The following is a 24,886-nucleotide window of genomic DNA, read 5'->3' as shown; positions in this document are numbered from 1 at the left end:
GAGTTATTGGAAAACATAATAGAAAAGTAGCTGGTCATGAGCTATACCCACTTATAGTGCAATAACTTTGTCTGTTGTTGATTTTTTTTTTTTATATATAATTATAATGTTGATGTATGTGTGAATTTGCTTTTGCTTTGCTTGATTTTGTCCCTATATTATCCTTGATTTATTTATAATTGACGTTCTTATTTGATCTTATTGGTTTTGTCAATATTTGTCTCATACTATTGTTTTCTTTTCTTTTTTTTTCTTATATTTTGCTCTGTCCTTTTCATGTTTTTGTAGACGGGTTTTCAGTTAATAAATAATAAAAAAAAAATATATATATATTTATATGCATATATATTTTTTACCATGAAAGGCCAAAATTGGAGAATATCAACATTCACTGGTCAATGTCCAAAATTCCTTTTTTTCTGCTTGGATTTAGTCAGTTTTATGGAAGGTTTGGTGGTGACTTTAACTTTTACCATCAAGACCATCAGGTGAGGAGAGAATGAATTTACAAATGAATTGATTAGTATATTTAGAAAAACCATACTAAAGGGGATTGATTGGTATGTTCACCTTGTCCCTGTGTCTGATATGGAATCTTGTATATCTTGAACATATATTTGTCTGTTTTGTTGAATCTTGTGATGATGTTGTTCATTTTTTTTGAAAAAGATATCTTTGTTTTCAAATTGATGAAATTTACTTTCCCCTGAGTGAGAACAATAGAATTATGACTGCAAGTATTATTTGAAAGGACTTGGAAAGTGGGTAACAATGGAAAGAAACAAGATAATCTAATTAATAGAAAAATGCTGCAAATTATAAAATTAGGTCTTCATTATTAGCTTTTTATGTGTTCCTAGGGCTAGCCTGTATTGGGAACCATCAGAGCTGTTCTTTGGAGGGGGGAGGGGCAACATGGCTGGGATATAGATATGCCTTTTTGATAACTTAGACACATATAGTTTCTTTCAATTTAGCTCACAATGCACCTCAGCATTTCCCAACATTTTGCCTCATTACCCTTAGCCTTTTTGGACACACCCAGAATCAAACACTCCCCCCTTTGCTAATGATAAATAATGCATGTAAAATATGGACAAATTGTATAATTTACATTCCTTGCCCCTGAATCTCTGGGGAACTGCAATTTTGTAGATGGGTGTCATCTGGTCATGAGACTGAGACATTTTTTGAGACTGATGAGATTGAGACCATTTTTTCTTGTTCCACTGTATGTGAGATGACACCCATCAATAAAATCAAGCATTACTTTATTTTCTGAATATGTTGCCACAACATGGCCACATAACAAGACCAGATAATTTGGCATTTGTTTGGCTCCAAAAGCACTAAATTTTACAGCAGTAAAAAGAATAAACGAAGAAAATCTATAGAGCAAAATATTTTTTTGGGGGGTGTTTCCTAAACTGTGAAGTAGGTTTACTCAAAAACAAATACTGTAACATACACAATTTTTATCTGGATTGTTGAACATCAAACTAACTATGCTTGATGCCATTTATAGATTTTTTAAAGAATGCTAGATGGCATAAAAGTGGCATGACCCACTATGTACCAAATGGCAGTATATACCACTTTCCCCTATAAATCATAGACAGACTCTATCATGGATGTGTTCAATCTCAGGCAAGTGGAATTTGCAATGGAAGTGATTAATATATTTTGAAAGAACATAAAACAACACATCAAGTGGTGTGTTCACCTTTATTCTAGTTATTTAATGTAAAACGTTCAAAATTTACTGAATTGCATCCCACATCATTGAGGCCACGCATATTCAAAGGAACTACACAGGAATCTTCTGGTTTTGAAGGTTTGCTGTTATTTCTTTTGCTTATTCCTTATGGACAGTTAGTTCATAATTCCAAATAAAGTCAATTTGAAAAAAATGAACATAATTGGCAAACTTTCATTTAGGCTTATAGACTAGTATTATATCTGGCTCTATAAGAAAAGACCAGGATGTAAATTATCACATTTGGAAGGAGCATTTAATAGGGAATGTAATTGTACATCGTTTTTCTTCCTATGTCCTTTCTCCTCTGCACTGTATCTCTACTAATGAAGCTTTGAGAATATGTCCAGAGCATGAATTATACAATGGTAGGGTCTTTTCAAGCTGCTATCTCTGCTTGTTTCCTATTTCAAAGACTACAATAGTTTACAAAAGGTCTATGCTGGTCTTAAATTTGGGGGAAAGATTCATTTAATTTTTGATTGAGTTAATTTTCTTAAGCTGTATGTTTTACGATCATTGTTTCAATGATTAGAATAGGATTTAAAGCTGTTTTGAATTTTTTTTAATTAAGAAATATTTTCCGAAATTGTTTAAAAGTTTATAAATAAGGATTTAGCAAAGGTTTTTCTTGGGCTTTGTTTGTGCAGCAACTTATGTTTTTCAAAAATTTCAACTTACATAACATAAATTCTGTTTCAGAGAGAAGGGGTGGAAGTAGATACTTTAGAATAACTCCCTGTGGCCTAATTTAAGTGACTCTCTGGCAGGTTTTGTTCTATGAACGAGATACTGTAACAACAAAATGGGAACAAACAAATAAACCATAGTTCCTGACTGTCTCCCTCAAGTAAAATAAGCAACTATGTTTTTCAAAAACTTTAACTTATGTAACATAAATTATGTTTCAGAGAGAAGGGGTAGAAGTGGATACCTTAGAATAACTCCCTGTGGCCTAATTTAAGTAATTCTGTAGCAGGTTTCCTTCTATGAAGGAAATACTGTAACAACAAAATTGAAACAAAAAAATAAACCATAGTTCCTGACTGTCTCACTAAGTAAAATAAAACAAATTGTCTTTTTGTAGATGAAAGACTAAAGCTGCTGGTTAGGTGTTCTCAGAAATATTGGATTAGATGGTTTAATTTCATCAAGATTGCAACCCTTATTAAGAACGTTTCCCGCCTTTCTACTAAATTGCACATATTTTCTTGTGCTAATAATTTTGAATACATATTTTGAATTAGCAAAATTCACATATTTAGAAGCATCTTCAGAAAAGTACTATTTTGGTTCAAAGGTTTTTTTTAACTTCAGTTTTGCAGTGTCAGTTTTTATTGCCTATGATTGGCCTCTACTTACCTTAAGCTTTTGACAAAGGACTACAAATGCATAAAATTATGATACTTTATGCTAAACTAACAACGTTTTTATAAGAAAGAAGTAATTACCTTTTCAGATTTAACATGAATCTTGCTAAAAATCCTTGTAGCGGGTATGGTATGCTATATGAGAACTTAAGATAGCCTACAATTTTATTTTATTTCAAAAGGAAAATTTGATGGTGTCATTGCCTTGAAAATCAAAAAAACTTTCTCTAATTCTGACTGAAGGAAAATGACTGATTTTTGGGTCTTTGGAGCTAGCATCCAATTACTAGCTTGAATTTCTGCTCTGCTTAGCTTTGGATGGGAAATTGTTGTTTTGAATTTAACTACATATTGAGAGTTTAGGAATACCGCATTGTTTCTATCTAGGTTGTAGAATCTACTAGCAAAATTATATTGAATTCACTCGATCTGCTCATTGATGAAGCAAAGCTTGAAGTTGGTGATGGCAGAGTTTTGATTGGCAATACTACTATGTACAATGAATCAGAGACTGCTGCAATAGTGTTTGACACGCTCATACCAAAAGGCAAAAGCATATTACGATTAAAGTTTACTGGGACATTAAATTCACGTCTAAATGGATTTTATAGAGCCAAGTATACAACGTGAGTATTTCTTTTTTTTGTCTACTATGAGCGTTTTTTTCCATGATTACCAAAAAAAGCTTTTTGAACAGCTGAATAGTTAAAAAAATCACAATGTTTGATGGTAGGAAAAATAGCTCAGAATAAAAATGTTGTTGTAAAGAAAAATAGATATGTATGTTCAACGAATCAGCAGACAAAACGAATCCATAAAACTTAAGTTCTTATGGGATATATTTTGTAGTTTTGCTTAATTCAGCCCTGATTTTTCTAACTTTCCATATTATCTTAGGTTTTGGCAACTTTCCAAAACTTTGGCAGTTTACCAAAAATTTGATCTCTTTTGGTAAATTATGTTGCCCTTCCTTCCACAAGAAAATATTTGGAATAGTGGAGTCTCTTTCAAAAGATATAAAGGCCTAATTTAAGGATGCACTTTCTGTTTCTTACTCTTTCATTCAATATCATTTTAACATTCCTTCTATTTTGTGTTTCTTTTTATTACAGTCATTTTGAGAATTTTATCATGGTCAAAGGGGTACAAAAGTAGGCTAGGCAACATCTTGAATGGAATCACTTTATTTGAATAAATAAAAAGAAAAAGTTTTTTTCAACTGAAAGTAAGGAGTAAAATTAAAACGTAAAACGAACAAAAAGTATTATGTATTTGAGGGGTTGCCCCCTCCTCAACACCTTGCTCTTCAAACTAAAGTTTTTTAGAACTTTAAAAAAAAGGTTGTTATTTCATGAAACGGCCCTTGTGTTTCAGGAGTTGTTCTTAAAAAATTGAGATTAATAGTCAAAATTTAGTGTAAAGAGTGAGGTACTAGGGCGGGGGTAACCCCTCTCATATACAGAACTATTTCTGTTTGTTGGGAGCTTTCATTTTGCTCCCTACTTTCAGTTAAAAAAAAATTGCTTTTTTATTTAATTTCTGATCGTTTTTCAAATAATACCAAGGACTCCGGCTCTCTTCCATGGAAAATTCCTTCCCTTCATGAAAAATTCCTCTAAATAGAGTTCTTCCTATGTAAATCCCCCCTGGAAATTTCCAGGACGATTCCATCCTTGCTGAAAATCTCCCCAGGAAATTTCTTGCAGACAATTTTGCCTGAAAAAGACTAATTTCTGATAGTTTTTGAATCATGCTGAAAATCCTCCTCTGTGGAAGATTTTTAGTGGAAATTCTCTCATCCCAGTAGAAAGTTGCTTCCGCAGAGAATTTCCTCATGGAGAATTTTTCTCGCAGAGCTCCGCCACGGAAAACTTCTCCTGCGGAACCCCCCCCCCCCCCCCCACACACAAGAAAAAACCTTCCAGACAATTCCAACCCTGCTGAAAATTTCCCCAGAACATCCCCACATGTAAAATTGAGTCAGCAAAGACAACTATAAAGAACTTCGTATAGGAATTCTAGCAAATTACCCTAGTGTAAAATTCCTGAGAATTTATGAAATAGAGTGTATAAAAAAAAATCAACGACTGCAAAAGAATTTGAAAATATATTTCTTTTCATATTTAAACAATGGCAAAAAGTTTTTTTTTGTTTCAAACTAAAATTTGTTTGTTTACAAATTTTTAGATACAATAGCACAACAGTAATATGAAAGTAGCATCTAGCCCAGGATTCATAAAAAAATATCAAAAATTTATATTATCAAATATAAATTAATGCTAGAAGATAGCCAAGAGGCCCACATTCAACCAGAGCAACAAAGCTTATCAAATAGACGCCAAATTAAAGATAATTTTGAACTCATTGAGATTTAAGATTCCTTTTTATTAATTGGATAGAAGTAAATTTATCCATAAGATCCTTGTGAGAATCCCAGTTCTAGGCTATCGACAACAAATTGAACAAATTTAGATCTCTCAGAAACCTACTTGTCAATCTAGATACTCTTTTTTTTTTTGTTAAGTGTTATAATTATGTAAATCTTGTGGTTGGGAGAACAAACTTTGATTGAGGTAATATGGCGGTAATTTTTTAATGTAAAAATTAAATTTGAAAAGAATTGCTCCAAAAGTAAATTGGTGAGAAACTGGAAGTATAATTAAATAAGTATTCTATATAAAGATACTGTAGAAGACTTATTTGGAAGTGCAATAGATGATGTAATAAAAAGTTTCAGGATTCTTAGGGCTTTATTTTGTAAAATATGTATTGGTTGTATATGGCTTTTAAATATAGATAAGTATAGGCCTACTAGAGAAAAAAGATTGATATTTGACTTAATCCGAGCAAAATAAATGCTTCGTAAAGCAGAGTAGGGCAAATAATGTTTCAACCTCTGCATTAAACCAATACACCTTGAAATCTTTCAGCATAGTTTTCGAATGTGTTTTTTAAAAGATAAGCTTTTGTCAATTATAAGTCCAAGGTACATTATCATTTCCACCCGAGACATTGATAATAGATATTTTGATGAAGTAACTTGGGTAATGCGGGGGCAAACATTTGACTTTCTGCCGTAAATTATTAAATGATTATTCGATAAATTCAAAGCAATAAAATTTAATGAACACCAATCAAGAAAATTAGAAAATGCAGTATCCAGTTTTGCAACCAACTCTAATATTTCAAGCTGAAACTTTCAGGGCATCATGAAGGGGGTAATAACTGTTTCGTAATCCAATCTTAACCTTATAATTATTTTTCAAATTAATTGCCTAAATTGGAACTACTTGTATTTTTGTAACTCCTCTCCTTCGTGAAAATCAAATGTACGTGCATTTATACAGATTTTTAAGACCTCATACACCTGTAGATACTTGATTAGAGATATGTATCCAACAAGTGGATAAATATCTCCATAATTTTGGTGCTTGTATATAAATAATAGTTTGTGTGTTTTATTTCAGTGAAGGGGAGGTCAGACATGCAGCTTGTACTCAGTTTGAGCCAACTGGCGCTAGACGTTGCTTCCCCTGCTGGGATGAACCCAATTTCAAAGCCACATTCCAGTTTGTTTTGGTTGTTCCAAAAGATAAAGTGGCCCTCAACAACATGGTAAGCTCTTATATAATAAAATATAATTTTATTTAAATTGAAAACGCTTATAGTAGTCCATAATGATATAACTTATATATTTGATTTTATTGTTATGACAACTTTTGCCAAAATTAGTTAATTGTATTTTACTAATAGGTAGTCGCCATCTTGATTAATTTGAATAGGAAAAGTAAACTGATCTTGTTTAAAAGGAATAAAAAGTATTTTCGGTTCTGGGTTTTTTGATATGACTTTTCTTGCTGGCCTTAGGTTCGATTACGTTTGCCTTGTATTGCTTGTAAAAAAAAGCCCATATTCAAAACTGTTCATTTGCATACTTATTTTAAATGTTTTTTATTATTTAATAACATTAAACCAATGTCTTTTTTTATTAATTGTAATCTAACCTCACAAAAAAAGAAATACAAATGAAGAAAGTGTATCTTGAGGCCTAAATGGCCTCAAGCTGAACCGCATGAACAGTTAAATCAGTCATATATTGCCTCAAGAGTCTCTTATGTGGTGGTTCTCAAGAGTCCTGCCAAGGATTTGAAAGGTTCAGCAGAGAGAAAAGTCCAGCAGAGAGAAAAACCTTTGTATATAATTTGTGTCCCAGTGCTGACAGAGAAATAAGCGAGCTCCGCCGAAGCAAAGGGGAATGGAAACTTGTCGTTTCTAATAAACATATGCCAGCCAAATCGTTGAAAAAGCGAACTGCTTTGAAGTCTCACTTGAGGATTCAGTTAAAGAACCCATCTTTGTTGCAGCTGTTAAGCAGGTTCCTGATGATCTGGACGACCCCAAACTTAAAGAACGTATTCCAAATTGCACTGAAATAGCGCATTGTGGAAAATCTAAATCTAACTTCCAATCTCGAAATAAGATTGACAGATTCCTAAATGATTCAACCAAGGTTAAGTACGAGCGCCTTTCTGTATTTTTCTCCTTCGCCGGTTCCTTAACTGCTAGGTTACTGTCGATGTCGCTGGGAACTGAACGAAACCAACCTTATGTTTAAGATGCGGAGCAAGTGACCACAAGTCTACCTCCGATCACCCGTGCAAGAAAACAATAAAGTTGTGTTACTTGTAAAGTGGAAGATCATGTGTGCTATTTTGTTAACTGCCCTGAAAATCATAACCGTCAAAAGTAAGGTCATGATGCTAAGCCTTTTGTCTTGGAATATTAATGGAGCCTTTTTGAATACACTACCAGTGCTAAATGACCTTATTTCTAAATATTCAGTTATTTTTATACAAGAGCATTTTATTATAAATTTAGTGTGAATTTACTTAAATCAAAAGGGGCTTCATCATTCTTTGTTCCCGCTAAATCTTAAGTAGTAAAGGTACTTTCTAAGTAGGAAAGGTACTTTCCTTTGTCCTTTCTGATATCTGTTCTAGTTTATTTGAGACGGTGATTGTTTTCTTGCAATTAGGGTCGAGTGTTGTATCTTCGTTAATGTGTATTTCCCAACTGGTTATGGTAATGATCAATCTGATCAATTATTTGCACTTTCTGTTCAAAAGCTTGGTTCATGTTTGGATAAAGTAAAACGAGTAGTTTTGCACCGCATAATTGCTGGTGAATTTATTTGCGACCTATCAGAAATAGGGATTTATCAATCAGCTCGTACGTCAATGATAACGAGTATGTTTGACGATACTTCTAATATATCTCATGCTGCTGTATCCAGCAGTCTCTCTGCTGAAGTGGTGAGGGTTATTTCTGACAATCAATTATTTGACCATCTTATTACATCCTTTGCCCAACTTCACGGTTTTAAAGAACAGAATAATTATGTGATTTCTCCTAGTCTAAAAACCCGTCGTGATTGAGCTGGAATCAATTCTGATTTTTTTTTTCTTGTACGGGTTTTATTCAGAGTAAAGTTCAGGCTCTTTTCCACCTTCCGTAAAGATCTACTAAATTTTCAAAATATGACATGAGACTTTGCCTGGATATGTATGTAGCCGAAATCAGCCATGCTTTACCTTTTACCGAAAATACAACTGTCCCACTTCGGAAAATACTTAATGGTATTATTCCAAGCTTGTCTTCGAACCCTGATCTTGTTGCTTCTTGCCTCGAAGCAAATTTTGTGTTCAATCTCTGGAAGGATTGCGACCGTCCTTCGACTGGTGCTGTGAATCTTGTTCGTCTCTGTACAAAAAGAAGTTTTTCTAAGGCTCTGACTCTTCATCGTCGAAACCTATTAAACGCCAATTCGGAACACGCTAAAAATGATAGAAATATTCTTTTTAGAATTATCCCTTGCAAAGATAGGTCTCTTTCACCTGTCTCTACGGCTGCATCCCTGATGAGGAATGGTATGCCTACTATGAATCCGAATTTGCTGCTCCTGATCAGAACCTTGAATTTTTTCTTGAAACTGAGTTACATAATTTCCTTGCTACCAGTCCCAACAGAGACTTCGTTGTTAGCACAGCATCAACTGTAGATGTCGTTGGGTATTGAAAGCCTAAATCATCTAACCTTATTGACCACATCCGTGCTTTGCATTTGAAGTTTGGAGAAGAGTCATTAGTCCAACACTTGGCACTTTTAATTCAGATAATTTTTACACAGCTAATTATACCCTCTTCTTTTTGAATTGGAGATCTTATACCAATTCCCAAAAAAGGAAAACCAAACTCACAATGTCCATCATTTCGACCTATTACGATTGTGGCTTCCTTTTGCAAAGTCTTCGAGATTTTTTTTTTTTCGATCTGATCTTGAACAGACATGTTATACTCCTTCTCACCAGTTCGGGTTCAAGCGAGGAATAGGTTGTGCTGATCCCCTTACATTTGTTGCCAATGTAGTAATTGATGCTGAATCCTCACGTGAATGTCTTATTCTCGCTAGTCATGATATCATACGTGCCTTTGATCTCCTCATCCACCCAGTTATACTCCTCAAAATGGCCAAACGTGGACTAAATTCTTTGGTGATTCACTGTCTTTGAGATATGTGCTCTCGACTGTGTATTCGCCTGAAAATACCTCCAGATAAAAATGTGCCCACTGTTCCACATAGCAAACTCATTCCTGTCTTGAAAGGTGCACATCAAGGAGCAGTTTCTTCTCCTAATCTTTTCAGTAATTGTGCGTTGGGGGCTGAAGACCAGTGCACCAAATCTCTGACACTATTTTCATTGAATCTGCCTCTAGATTGTTATGCAGATGACGTTTCAAATCTCAGCCATACACTCCAAATAATGAATCAGGTCTTTGTCACACTTCAACAGGAGTATCTTAAACTTGGCCTTCGTTTCAATGCTGATAAGTCAGAAATAGTGCTTTTTAATTGGAAAGGTGAGCCACCGTTCTCTATAGTTCTTGGCGATGCTACTGTTAGAGCCGTAGACCGTCTCGTTTATCTAGGTCTTCCCACTGGCTCGTCGCTACACCGTAGCCAATCACTGCTCCTAGACATTCTCCCACGACGTATATCTGCTTCTTATACATCGATTGTTGCACCAAAATCTGGATTCAACCACCTACTATTAGCTAGCCTTTTCAATGCTGTATCCTCCCCTCACATCTTGTATATTGCTCCGTTCTGGAAGCTATTTACTAGAACTGATTGTCTGAAATTCCGGTCCATTTTCTTTTGGTTCACTATTTATTTGCTTGGGTTACCACCTTGACAATCGGAATTGTCCATTGATTAGAAAATTCCAACTCGCTGACCCTGATAATGCAATTTCTAAATTAATTGCTAAGCATAACCGAAAACTTTATTCTTCACATAATGATTGGTATTCTGTTTTAATCCAATATATTGTTTTGTATGTCTGTGTCATGACCATATTTAGTGCAGTGGTATTTAAATTTGATTCTATCTCATGTTTAATTTTTCACTTAATTATCGTTGCTATGACAAGTGTTAGGGCAGTAATTGGTTCCTTGTGCATGTGTTTTATGTTGTTTGTTTGCTTTTTTTTTCTTTTTTCTCTACTCCGTCTTATCATGTTATGTGAATGATGGGTGTTTAATAAATGAATAAATAAATAAATATCCTGAGTTATCTCTGAAGGCATAAAACAAACCGTTTTGCTTGGTAGCGTTGAGTTTACCATATGAGTTTATCATAAATTAAAACAAGTTAAAATATTAAAATAAATAAAAATAGAAATGAGTTTATCAATAATTAACAAAAGTTTATCAATTTTGTTTTGTATGAATTTGTATAAGGCGCTAAAATGTGCAGATTATTCTAAGTATCCCTTATGAGTTTATCCATCTTGTGTTCGATCCAACATAACTTAGAATAAATATTAAATAAGTTCCAGTTGAAAGTTTTTCAGACATTTAATAAAGTATGATTTGGACCTATGAGGAAGGTAATAAGGTGAAATCATTGAAGTTGGGTATTGAATCAAATATGGACTATACTCGTAAAAAATGCCTTTGAGATATTCCACATTTTATTCGGTATATGTAAAGGACCTGAATCTAAATTTTAAAAAATAAAAAATCCTTTAGGAAAAATTTTATTGTCTTGGAAGTTTTTCAGAAACAACTTTAAATACCGTATTTAATTCAAGAATATAATCACGTTTTATTCTAGTACTCTAAGTTTTTGTGTAATTTTTTTTTGTTTTATTGTGGAATTTCTTGTGTTTCTGACGAACAAAGTGAAGAAATTTCAAATTCAGAATAATAAGTAAAGGAATAACGATAAAAAGAAATTGATAGAGGAAAAACAAGAATTTTTCCATTAAAATCTGGCCTTTTTGACCCGTGCTGGTGCTGCTTAGTATCGGAAATCAGGGCATTAGTTTGCTAATTTGGGTCTCAAAGGTATCTAAAACCAGGATAGTACCCTTCTAATTCTGGCACCATAGGAAATTAAGTAAGTTTCGGGCTGCGGTGCCAATTCAAGATAATGTAGTGGACCTAGGATTAAAAAAAAATTATTTAATGAACATAAAAAGGGTGTTTTCCAAAATCTTGGGGGGAAATTGCGAAACTCCTCCTTCATCCTAAATGGCGTGAATGTTCCGATTGGTGGGGGTCTCTGGAAGATTTTCTCATGCTATTTTCCTTGGGTTAAAGCAACCACGAGCTTTTTATAGCAGACATAAATTTTTAATTCTTGTGACTTTACATTTTTGTCTCTTGAGGGTGGAAGGCGGGGGAGTTGTTGTCAAGGTATTGCTTCAATGCATATTTCTTCTCTTTTCTTCAATATATGTATTTGACTAATTCCTTGCTTTCCTAGCAAAACGGTTTTTGCAAGTAATAATTATGACTCTTCAATGCCCAAAAATGCAAAGATTTCTTGAAGTTTTTGAAGTATTGGTTAGAAGTTTACTGCAATGATTTGAGTCAATTGGAATTAAACTCACCGTCTGAATCATGGTGAGAATGAATAAAAAGTTTTCAACGCTTCTCCTCCATCCCAGCTATAAAAACTTATAGGAAGGTAAAAATACATACTATCCTGTTCCCGGTTATCTATGCTATGGAATACGAGATCCACGATCGTCTCCCAACCTTTGATCATTCTCTCACTGGTTTATGATCCTGTTTGCCTGTAAGCCAGTTTTGAAAAATATCTGAAGAAACAAAACGGATGTCTATCAGTTTTTATTTTCTGTTTGCAATTTGCCTTGAATTTGATAAAGTTAAATTGTAACTTGATTCTATTTAACTCGTTCAATTGTTTCTAAGTAATATAATATTGTTATAGCCTGAAATAAGCAGCATTGAACATCCTACAAATTCTAGCCTTCGCGTTGTAAAGTTTGACACAACTCCCATGATGTCAACGTATATTACAGCAGTATATGTTGGAGAAGCCGACTTCATTGAATCAAAAACAAATAGCGGTGTGGTAGTTCGGGTCTTTACCCCAAAAGGAGAGGTTGAAACAGGGAGGTTTTCTCTAGATTTGGCTGTGAAAACGCTCGAATATTTTGACGATTACTTCAAAGTACCCTACCCACTTCCTAAGGCTGATATGATTGCTATTTCAGAATACTATGGAGGTAAGAATTTAAATAATTTATTGTTAAAGTTGAGTTTAATGCTAGTTTGTATCTCCAACTTTAGAGATAGTTAAATTTTTCATCAAAATATTTGCTGAGGATGAGTAAAATCCTATTTCCATTTACTTTATTGATGTTACTCCTTGTAGCAGTATTATCCTTGGCCAGTCTTTTCTGCTGTATGAGCAGACTACTCATGTAATTGGTGACTATCTGATTGCCTGGAATAGTGACATGTGATCAAGAAATCGATGGTGTCACGAAGCTTGCTATTTAGAAAAAAAATCACCTTTCTTGAATAATCTGCAATCAGCTCTAAATTTTTTCTCCTTTTTTTGCTGGAACAATGTTATGTGTTAATCTTGCACATTTATTATTATCAAATAATAGCATTTCGAAAAACTACGGTGACTCTTATATATCAAGATCATTGGTAACCTCCTATCTGTTTTTAAAAATGGACGTTTTGCAGAAAGTCCTTTGAGATTATGGAGGAATATCTCCCTTTTTGGTTGGTTTTAGGGATTTTGTCTTTAAGGCCTTTGACCTTGCCCCGTCTCTTGAGGTATAAAATCCATAGGTTGTCACTTAATGTCGAGGATGTTAGTCTAAGGGGATGATTTGTTGTTTGGGTCGCATTATTGACATTATATTCCACAGATTAAAATTTGTCTTAGTCCATACTTGTAAAGAATCTGACTTGAGGATTTGGTTTCAATAGTTTATCCAAAAAATGAATTAAACTTTTCCCCTTTTAGGTGCGATGGAGAACTGGGGCCTTGTGACGTTTCGCGAAACAGCTTTACTTGTTGACCCTGTGAAAACATCCGTTGCAAGGAAGAAAAGAGTTGCCAGCACAGTAATGCATGAGCTTGCACACATGTGGTTCGGAAACCTGGTTACCATGGTACGAGTTTTTGATAGGCATTTTAAGAGAGATGTTTGTGTACCCAATTGTGTCCGGTTTTTGGGACTGCTGGAACTGCCTGTCACCTATTCAAAAAATGATAGCGAAAAGTGTTTCGTCAATAAAATATTTTTGTTGGTTGAACGAGACCAAGCTAAGCTATTAGTCAAAGAATTTTCAGAAAGAAAAAAATAAATATTTTGATTAAAATCTGACATGTGTCTGGATGAACGTAAACATGCAATTCAGAATATTGGTGATATTTCCCGATGGTGGTCGGGTTTTTGTCGTTGTGTGCTAAAATCTTTTAAATGTTAGTTTCACGCACAAATTTGCAAAAATTCCAATTTGCTGTTTATTTTTCGTTAATTAAAAAAACTTTTTCAACAAAATAAGTTTAAAAAAAATAGTAAAGACCTCCATTAAACCAAAAAAAAAAAAAAAAATCGAATCAAATAAGCTACCAAGAATACAACCACACCACATCGGTCTTAATAAATCAATAAAACACAAAACCAACATTAATTAATATAAATAAGAGTCAAGCTCAAAACGAGCAGAAATTATTACGACCACGGTTCTAAGCCCCAAGCTTTCTAAAAGCCAGAATGTACTTTGTACTTTAATGAAAAAAATTCAGATAAATTTACTGAAAAAAAAATCTGCATTGTCAGTTTAATATACACATGCTGATATTTATTCCTTAAAATCTTAATTTATTTTTGATTTCTTAAAATTAGAAAAGTTAAAACATTTAAAAGAAATTTTGCAGTAATGTATAGATTATATTTGATATGATATGTTTTTCACATTTGTGCAATAGTTTTTTTTGTGTATGTGTCTACCAAAGAAGCTGTTGGTCTGAAATGTTTGGCCTCCTCTAGAAACTCTCTACATCTATTACTAGACAATATTTTCTAAGACCTGTGGATGCCCAAAGGAAATTTTAAACAATATGTGCTGTGTTGTATAACTAACTAACGCTTGTTTGGCAATTAATTTGAAAACACAGAATTTTTCTCAGTCATTTGATGGTTCTGTTTTTTTTTTTTTAATCCCATATGAATAGCTAGAAATGAAGATTACTTTCAAGTACTTGCAAACCTAGAATATTTTTTATTATTTGGGGAACTGGAAACATATCAAAAATTGAATTACAAGTAATATAAGTAGATATTTAACTATATTCTTGTTCAAAACCAGCTGCCGATTTTTCAGGAATGGTGGACGGACCTTTGGCTGAAGGAAGGATTTGCAACATTCTGTTCTTATTTTGTTTGGCAATTAATTTGAAAACACAGAATTTTTCTCAGTTATTTGATGGTTCTGTTTTTTTTTAATCCCATATGAATAGCTAGAAATGAAGATTACTTTCAAGCACTTGCAAACCTAGATTATTTTTATTACTTGGGGAACTGGAAACATATCAAAAATTGAATAACTGGTAATGTAAGTAGATATTAAACTATGTTCTTTTTTTAATCCAGTTGCCAATTTTTCAGGAATGGTGGACGGACCTTTGGCTGAAGGAAGGATTTGCAACATTCTGTTCTTATCTTAGTGGGGACAAACTACTACCCGATTACGAGTTTATGAACTCAATGTTCTCTGACTGTTATGGTTCAGCTTTTCACCTTGATTGTCTTCGCAGCTCACACCCAATTGAAGTACCTGTATCGTCACCAAACGAGATTGATGAAATTTTTGATGAAATTTCTTATTCCAAAGGTTCTGTGCTCATCAACATGATTCATAACTTCATTGGTGATGAGGTAAGCTGTAGATTTAAATATGCCGTGGAACGGGGTAACTTTGAACTAAAAATCATGAAAATTGATGTTTTTTTGTGATATTTTTCTTTAAACTAGTATTTACTCAAAACTATTTTCGGCGTTTGGGGAATACGTCATTCTGCACCGAATGGCAACTCTCCCAAACCGCTAGTCTTCATGTTGTTAGAGCTACACCTATCTAAAAATGGTGTTCAAAGTTACCTCAAGGGGTGTTCAACTTTGAACACTCAAACACTTCAACAGTTAACTTTGAACAGTCGATGAGTTCTTCTGGCGTAAGACTTCCAGTAAAAAAAAACACTCGTTTATTGGGAGAAAAGAATTACTTCTAAAATAAAAAGGCAAAAGAGAGTCAAATTAGTGCAGTATCAGCTGACCAAAGTCATGATAAAATACAAATTTTGCGCCGTGAGTGAGTCGGGGGGGGGGGGGGGTGGAAGATCTCCCTGTACCTGATCAGGATGGATTGATGCTGAGTCCTTCACCCTGGGAAAATAGAAGGATCCATCCTTGTTTTTTCGCTGGCAGATCACGTTTAGCGAGCCGTAAGAGGAAGGAGCATCTACCTCCAAAACTGCAAAATACTTGTAAATACGGCCGTGAAGAACTTCGCGATGAACCAACGTCCATCCACGGAGGTTGGTGGGTAGTTTGAACCCGTTGTGGCTACTGCCCCGCTCGACAGCATAGAGAGCCCAGCGCTCACCGACTCATCAGCTTCCATTTCAGACTCGCTCTCGCATCCTGCTGGGACGTCAGTCGTGTCGGACTCGCAACTTGAATGACTTGAATCCTCTGCGTCTCCAATATTTTTATCTGGTGCGACGCTAAGACGTTTGCGCATGACATTCCTCACAGATTTTTTAAATCTGTGGGCTTGCAGGACATCCAATAAAACTTTGCTGACCTTGTTCGCAACCTCGTGCGGAGTATGCTGGGCCAAAAGTGGGTGGTCCTGGAGGACTACTGGGGCGTGAAAAGCACTTGGCAAAGCCATTTTTAAGATTTGATTTTCCATTTGTGGCTAGAATTTCCAGGAGTAGCTTTAAAAGCTGGGGGAATTTGTCTTTTCTTACCGCGGTTTCGTTTGGGTTGTCCATTTTGTAATCATCAAGCATTTTCCTCCATGCTCTTTTCATTGGAGCGAAAAAAGCAAAGTCCATTGGTTGCAGTATATCTGTAGCGTTTGGGGTGAGGCATACAAAGCGAATGTTGTTTTCTCTGCTGACTTTCAACACTTTGGCAGAAAAGTGGAAGACAGCTTGTCACCCAAAAAAACTTTCGCTCCTGCTCTCTTCTTCAGGTGAGGGAGTGCCAGCGACATAAACCACTCTTCAAAAACTTCGCTCTCAAACCATCCGGACTTAGATACAGCATACCGAGCTCTTTTAGGGCCTCCTGTACGCCATGAGTTAAATATGCTCATAGGTTTATAGCACACAAATGGTGGAAGCAGTTTACCTTCTGCATTACCACATATCATTAGGGATATCATTAGGGATGCTCCCTTTGTTTCATTCATTATTCTGGAGGGGTATTTGGCAACGATGAAACCAGAAGGAAATAAAACCAAAATTTTCAAAGGAATAATATGTACAACTAAAATAATTTTACAATTCTAGGTTTTTCCAAAAGAGACGGGGAAAATCCACAAATTTTTAACCACAATTGTCAGCCGTCTTTGTACAGCAAGCTGTGAAAGACGACTCTTTCAAATTGTTCATGAAAGCTCTATTAGAGCAAGGTAATACAGAAACTTCAATTTTGGTAGATGAGATTTACCCCACCACTCCCGCTAACGGACTTCCATCAAAGAAGAAAAAAAAGTAGGCCTGAAAGAATTAGGAAGTCGTCCAAAACGTAATTAGTAGTTAAAACCAAGTTTAACAGCTCAACTTGATTTGCCTTTTCCTGGGATCAACAGATTCGCAATGGTTTTCTAAAGGTCTGAATAGCAGAGCAAACTCTTTTAGTATAATCTTTTTAGTGTCATTTACTCCACTTGTTTTGCTTAAAAGTAGGATAAAAATAAATTATTATTATTATTATTACACCAATTCAACGCAAATTTTAACAATCGTCCAGCACAGAACATTGAATCCATATTGTAGAAAGACAAACCTAACTTTGTTTAACAAATGTTCAAAGTTACCCCGAAAAAACAAAATACTTGCGGGAAACATTGAACACTGCCGCCATATTGAACCTATGGAATTAGGAAGAGATTTTACCAGAAAACCTAACCATTTGGCTCCTCAGCTATAGAAAAATGTCAAAATGATAGTCCTAGTTTAGCTTATCTAAGTAAAAAAGGGTAACTTACTTTTAGCACTTTTTCACAATTTTGAACTTTTAAATTCTCTTGCAATTAACAAGATAAGATTTTGTCCGATGCTGATTTCAAGAACTACCAACTGATTCAGTCGCCATCTCGCAATAATTTAGCAATAAGTTCGAACGAGCGTTTCCATCGTCGTGCGATAGAGAGCGCTTAATGTTTGTTACTGATTTTGTTCAAAGTTACCCCTGACGTTCAAAGTTACCCCTTTCTACGGTACGGTGCCCTTATGAGGACTGTGGGCTGTGAATGTCGGCTGTTTGGACGTTTATCTCTCATCTTCAACTGTGTTCCTCCATTTAAAATTGTTATTTTCCCGTTTACTCTTGTTTATTCTTTTGCTTCTAGTTTGTTTCTACTTTGGGCGATTATAGTATATTTCTGATTTTATCAATTTATTAAATGGCTTTAGTACTTTTGTCATTGATCTACAGACTATCTTGTTTTTAGCTTTCTTAAGTTTTGTATTTAATTTGGAGCTTTTTTTGGGCTGACTTTTAATATTGTTTCTTGTAGATATTGCTAGTTTTGTCTTATACTGCATTGAATTTTTTCTAACATGAAACACAAGTTTGGCCGTGCTTACTTGTGAGGGCCATTTTGAAAATAAAACCTTATCCTGTCTCATTTTCCCCAAAAATTCATATTACTTTTACTTTTTTTTACGCTTGGGTATGCTGCAGACATCATATCTCTTTGATATTTTTGATAAGCATGCAGTCATAAATTCTTTTTGTTCATTCTTTCTTTTTTCGTTTTTATGTTTCCTTTTTATGCACATGCTACTATATCTGATTTTACGGGTCATTTTGAAATTTATGCTATTCGCTAGTACTTTCCCCCATCGTTTTATTCCGATTATTGTTTCGAGTTTTTGCTGTTTTCTCGTGATTTTGTACAAGCATATGTACGTCCCCTTTATCTGATGCAAGTATTTTCTTCAATATGCAATAAAACAGAAAATAACTATTGGAGGATTTTTAGACAATGTATGACAGCTTGTGAACCGTCAGATCAAAAGTGGTGTACAAATTAAGCGATTATTTCTTTTACGGTACATTCCTCTCAAAGAAAAGATAAGTTTTTGGCCAATTGGAACAATTGCTATATTTTCGAAAGCATTTTGAAGGATTTTATGAATGGCTGAGAAAAAAAAAACATTGTCGACGCTTCTTTAAACATTGGTATAAAATCAAACTTGTGGTACTATATTCCTTAAGTTTTCAGCAAAAAGAGTCACAGGGTGTTGAACGATGTCCAGGAATCTCATACGCGTAACACCTAGTATAACTATTGTGGACCAGTGTACTTGCGTATGCGTATATGTGGCGGGTATTTGAGCTGTACTAGAAGTGCCAAATTTGAACCAGAAGGATAGCAAATTCTGATTTTACTTTCCAAAGTGTGGTTTTTATGGGCTGTCAGTGACGCTTTGACTAAAGGCATAAAATACCACCTTTTATTTCATTATCTTTGTTAGTGAAGTAGGCCTTTGATTAGTTGATAGTGATGTTCTGCCATCACTTTCACCTTGTCGAAGCCCATTTCACGATCCTTATGGCTTGAATTTGTACTTCTGGTTCATTCAAAATAACGATTCTTGTGTGTTCCATTTTTAACCTGACTTGTGGACCAAGTTCTCCACCCTGCATCATGACTATAATAAACCAAAATGCCGCAAGGGTGCGAAAACTCCGAGCTTAGTCATACTTTTTCGGGCAATGTTTTGGTTTCACTTGTGATAATAGTAAGCTTAATGAGGGAACAAGGAATAAAATCAGATCGATCTTGAACTATAAAACTAAATATTGTTCACATCAAAATCTTCCCTTCTCTACTTTGGAAATTTATCAAAAGCAACGAGAGTGATAAGCTTAGAGACCCTCCTTATACAAAACCATAAACAGAAGAAGGGACTCATTACTATGCTTTAAAGTTTTGCGCGTCTGATCCCCAGCCTCACCCTGAGCGAACCTCGCCCTATTATTGCGTTTTAAGCCTGAATGCATCCTAGGAATAGAGCTTGAAGAAAAAGCTTTCTGAGCATGTCGAACGTCCTAGTTTTGTCGTGTATGTCTGCAGTGTCTATGATTCCATTAGCAAAGTTAAAATAAATATTAAAGGGGACAGGATAGTCTCCTAGTTTTTTACTTTGCGAATGGCGGTGTGATGCTGTTTGAGCACTTAAGCTATTATACCATATGATTTTTTTCATATGGTCTAGTTCTTGACTTGTTTTGATTGGTATCATCATTCCAGTGATAAAAAGGGGTAAAGATATCTCTCAGTGTAGATCTCATAGAGTGATTACCGTTGTACCAGCTCGTGAAAATTTTTTGAGATTTTAACTATCGATGGGATTTTGAGATTTAAACCATTCTGGGTTTAAAATGGCTGCTGCAGGGAATATCACCTCATTTGTAATATTCTTATGAGGTACAATCGGACAGACAGATCTTTTGACTTATTAGATTTTGATGTAAGTCGAGTGTTCGACTTCGATCTTCATAGTGAGCTGTTGTTGATAGTGTATAATTGTGATCTTGTTCAGTCGATAATCCTTCCTTTTCTTCACTTGCATCTAAGAATTAATGTGAATATTAAGATGAGTCTGCAGATTGAAATGAAAATTCTCTTAACCACTATTTCAGTCTATAAAGGGCCAAGGAGCTATTTCTTCGGCGTCTTTTTACAATTATAGTATAGTTGAAAATCAGCAGGCACTCAAATTTACTTTTCCATACCTAGGTCTACATCTCTCATCAATGGATTATTTCGCTGATATTCTAAAATTAAACAGTTCTTTTTCTCAGTTTGAGTGAAATTTTGTTGTGCTGAAAAATCACGAGACAATTGGCCTATATTTCAATGTGATCAAAATTGATCCTACTGTTATGAACAGTAACGGGACTGACTCTGCCCCCGAAGTAAAACTTAATCATAGGGTAGTAAAACCGCCATCTATTGACTCCGAAGTAAAGCTTGATGGTAGGATAAACCTATTATCTAGTATAGGTAATAGTTTAATAACGGAGGGGATTTAGTGTAGATAACGGGTATAACGGAGGGGATTTAATGCAGGCTCTTGAAGGAAAAACGATTTTATGACTGCGTGATAGATTCAAAAGGTGTAAATACAGCAAGATTTCAATAGCTAGGCAGCTTTTCGTGTCATGAAACAAAAGAGTTTATGAAAATAATTTGGCTTTAGTAGGTTATTGTTTTCAACAGTAACGTACAATGCATAAGTCAAAATATAAAAGATGAATTTGAATATTTAGTATAAAAAACTGGGAAATGTTGAATATTGTCAGATTTATCACATGTCCAATATTAAGTCCTCGTAACATAAGTGAAAACTGTCATCACGTTTATAATTTATGAGTAATTTAGGGGAAAATTTTATCTGTCTGGTTGCTTCGTAGCTTTAAGCAATTTTTCTTGTCATTAAACAACACTTGAGATTAAATGAAACATTTGCTGTTACTATGTTTTGTCATGTATATTTTGTAATTTTTGGTATCGCTTAAAACAACTGGCTGATTCTTTGCTATTTACATTTTTTAAATGCTTGCTAAAATCATGAAGCTTGTTACATACTCTTTTTTACTTAAAAAATGTTTTATTTTTATTCTTTGACACCGGTCCTGATAATTGTTTTTTTTCTTTTTTTTGTATTTCAATCCAAAAATGTTGTTCTGAGTATTGCTTATTATAAAATCTTCTTTAAAAAAGTATAAAAAATAAAACGTTTTTCTTAATGTTTTATAAACGTTTTCTTAAAATGTTTAAAAATTGTTTTTTTAATAAAAGTTTTTATTTAATTGCATTGTGTAGCTAACCTTCTGAAAGAGAAAACGTTGAATAAGAAAACCTTGTGTATTACTAATAATATCTTGTATGCCCAATCTTCACCGCTTTTAAAAGATGCTCCCTATGAGTTATTGTTTCCAATCCTGTATCCACGCTCCTCATTTGTGCAGGCTAGCCTTTATAAAATGTACGTTCAGGGTTGATTTAGTTTCGTAATTACGTTTCTTTTTTCAGTTCTTTAGAAACGGAATGAACATGTACCTGCGTAAATTTGCTTACAAGAACTCGAAAACAGAAGATTTATGGGAAGCTCTTGGCGAGGCGAGCTCATTACCTGTAAAAAGTGTAATGTCAACGTGGACAAGACAAATGGGTTTCCCTCTCATTTCTGTGTCAATCAAGCAAGTTGGCGACGTTCAAAAGTTAGAATTTAGCCAAGAAAGATTTATTGCTGATGGATCAAAAGATGGTAAATGTTTATTTAAATTTTATTTATAATGACCAAATCGGTATCTTACTGTAGGTGTGTGTGAAGCAATTAACTTTTACGGTAATGTGAAGTCTTCCTAGAATCATTCTTAAACATGCAATAGGTGTAATCATGGGAGCTGACACATTGCCCTCCCTACACGCCCCCCCCCAACCAAAACAGTTATTAGCGATATTCTATTTCAAAGACGATGGGAATTTGGTTTAATTTTATTAGCTCTTTCCAAAACTTCTTCACTACAAATAAGCGTACGGTTGCTGCCCGTTTCCCTAGCGGTAAAAGCATAAGGCTTACTGCGTATTTGGCTCTTTATTTAAACGAATTATATTACAAATACTCTCTTTTGTACTTATTACAATATTGAAAATAAGATGAAAAATGCAGTGTAACCAGACCAGGATTTACCAATAGACTCACTAGGCCCTGTAGCTTTCACTATTCCCGAATTTCTGAGGATTTCGCTGAAAATCTTGCAGAAACTGAGCGGCAGAAACCTTGGGCCTAGAAGCGTCAAAGCTTTAAATTTGGTCCTGGGTGAAATAAAATCTTGAGCTGATGAGCTTTCAGTAATAAACATAATTAAATATCGGATATTAAGCTTGATTTTATTATTTCTAGGCAATACCGTTAATTTATTTTGGAATAAAAAATTATTTAGAAATAGGAAATTTTGAAAAACTAGGAACTTCGGCAATCAAAAACGGACATAAATTAACTGAAAAAAAAACTTGCCAAAAAGAAGTCTTTTAAATAAAAGTAAACGCCATATTAAACTTAAGATCAGAAGAAATATAAACCTACAATAACTAAAACTCAAAACGACCAGAAGGTTACTATTAAAGAATAAATGAAAACCAAAACGAACAGAAATTAAATAAACAATCATAGCAAAAAAACATACAACAGGTCCTAATATAAATGAATGAACAAATCTTAAAACGAGTGAAGCTTCAGTTGAATATGCGAATCAAGCTTAAAACTAACAAAATGTTTCGCTATTGAAGTATAAATGAAACCAAAAACGAACAGAAATTAAATATACAATCATAGCAAACAAACATACAATAGGTACTAAAATAAATGAGTAAATAAGTCTTAAAACTAGTGAAAGATAAATCGAATATGCAAATCAAGCTTGGAACGAACAAAAATATCTACAAACAAGGGTTTGGGTTTTGCCTCCTTCTCTCACTCCAAAAGTCTGAAACTTCTGGCTTCATTGGCACTTTGCTGAAAACTATTTATCTTGATCATTCTCGGCTTTTGCAGATAAGATCTAACTGAATGTTTAATGTTTAATTCTATTAATTGTAGGAAAATAATCTCTTCAAGATTTTATTTCACTGTAATTTTATTTTCCTTTTCAATGCTGCAATAACTGAAAAAGAAAATATTTGTAACATAATTCGTTTTCAGTGAAGCACCAATGACATAGTAGGCTTTAGACTTTTACAGTTAGGGAAGGGGGCAGTATCCGAACTCTTGTTTGTTGTGAAGTTGCTTTTGTCTTGAACACTATTGGAAAGAACTAATAAAATTAAAATAAATATTTGATATATGATGAAATTAATTGCCGGGTCAGGGCTGAGTTGCCATAAGTTTTGGAATAAAATGTTGCTAACAATTTTTTTGGGCGGGGGGGGGGGGGGTCGGGCCATGCAAAGAAGGCCAGAGGTCAGCTCGCTTAAGTTTTGGAATGATATGTCGTTCATAAGTTTTTTGAGTGGGGGTGGGGGGTTGGCTTATCTGATCTTTGAACTATTTTTAAAACCCTCGCATAAGAACCTTATATGCCTCCTGGACATAATGTACAACACTTGCCCCAGGGCTTTAAGGGTTAGTGTCGACCCTGGAGTTTTTGTTAACCAATCTTTTGACTTATTTTAACAAAATGGCTATCTCAAAAATTCTATCGGACGGATTTGAGGTAAAGAAGGCAGGAGGGCTAGTTGCCTATCGGTCCCTTTTGACTCTTAAAAGGGAACTAGAACTTTCAATTTCAAATAGAATGAGCCCCGACTATACGATTATTCCTTCCATAAAAACTTTATATGTTCCGCGTTCTGAGGGGTTGTGGAATCTCCGGAATTTTACTATATGATCTTTGCTCTATTTTGGACAAAATGAAAATCTCAAAAGTTTGATCAGACGCATTTGGTGAAAAGACGGTTGGTGGAGGGAGGGGGAGGGGGGCTAGTTGCCACACATTATTTTTGACTCAAAAAGGGAATTAAAATTTTATCTCTGAAGTTTACCTCTTCCATTAGAACCTTATATGCCTCCGGGCATAATTTACAATTCTTCCCCCGGGCTCTGGGAGTTATTATGTTGACCCCGAAGTTATTGTTATCTGATTGTTTGACTATTTAAAATAATGGCTATTTCAAAATTTTTATTGAATGCGTTTGGGGAAAAGAGGGTGTGTGTGAGGGGTGGGGGGGGTAGATACCCTCCGTTGACTTTTGTCTCTTAAAACAGTAACTAGAACTTTCAATATCTAATCAAATGAGCTACGTCTGAAGTTCATACGATCATTCCTCACATAAAAACCTTAATTGCCCCCGATGCATAACTTACAATACTTGCCCGTTATTTTATTTTTAAACTATTTTGAACAAAATGGCAATCTCAAAATATTGATCGGAGGAATTTGGGGGAAAAGGGCCCTCGGGGGGGGGGGGGGCTCGTAGCCCTCCAATCACTTTTAACTCTTAAAACTGGGTACTAGAAATTTCGATTTACAATCGAATGAGCCCACTCTGAAGTTTATACTACCATCCCTTCCATAAGAACCTTATATGCCCTGGGGTATAACTAAAAG

The 24,886-nt window shown here is 34.6% G+C and overlaps 1 protein-coding gene across 1 annotated transcript in view; it reads left to right on the top strand.

Moving 5' to 3' along the window:
• LOC148956335 (puromycin-sensitive aminopeptidase-like) overlaps window positions 1-24,886 on the top strand; it is a 107,605-nt gene that overhangs the window by 9,243 nt on the left and 73,476 nt on the right. The window contains exons 2-7 of the mRNA XM_089104757.1: window positions 3,514-3,752; window positions 6,594-6,741; window positions 12,427-12,724; window positions 13,483-13,631; window positions 15,134-15,403; window positions 21,810-22,044. Coding sequence (XP_088960883.1) covers window positions 3,514-3,752; window positions 6,594-6,741; window positions 12,427-12,724; window positions 13,483-13,631; window positions 15,134-15,403; window positions 21,810-22,044 — 1,339 coding nt within the window. The remainder of the gene's footprint in view (window positions 1-3,513; window positions 3,753-6,593; window positions 6,742-12,426; window positions 12,725-13,482; window positions 13,632-15,133; window positions 15,404-21,809; window positions 22,045-24,886) is intronic.

Source organism: Artemia sp. Qi Xiang Cuo, chromosome 1 (genome assembly GCF_049724085.1).
Source record: "Artemia sp. Qi Xiang Cuo chromosome 1, ASM4972408v1, whole genome shotgun sequence".
NCBI classification, from domain to species: Eukaryota; Metazoa; Arthropoda; class Branchiopoda; order Anostraca; family Artemiidae; genus Artemia; species Artemia sp. Qi Xiang Cuo.
This window is presented reverse-complemented; position numbering and strand designations above follow the sequence as displayed.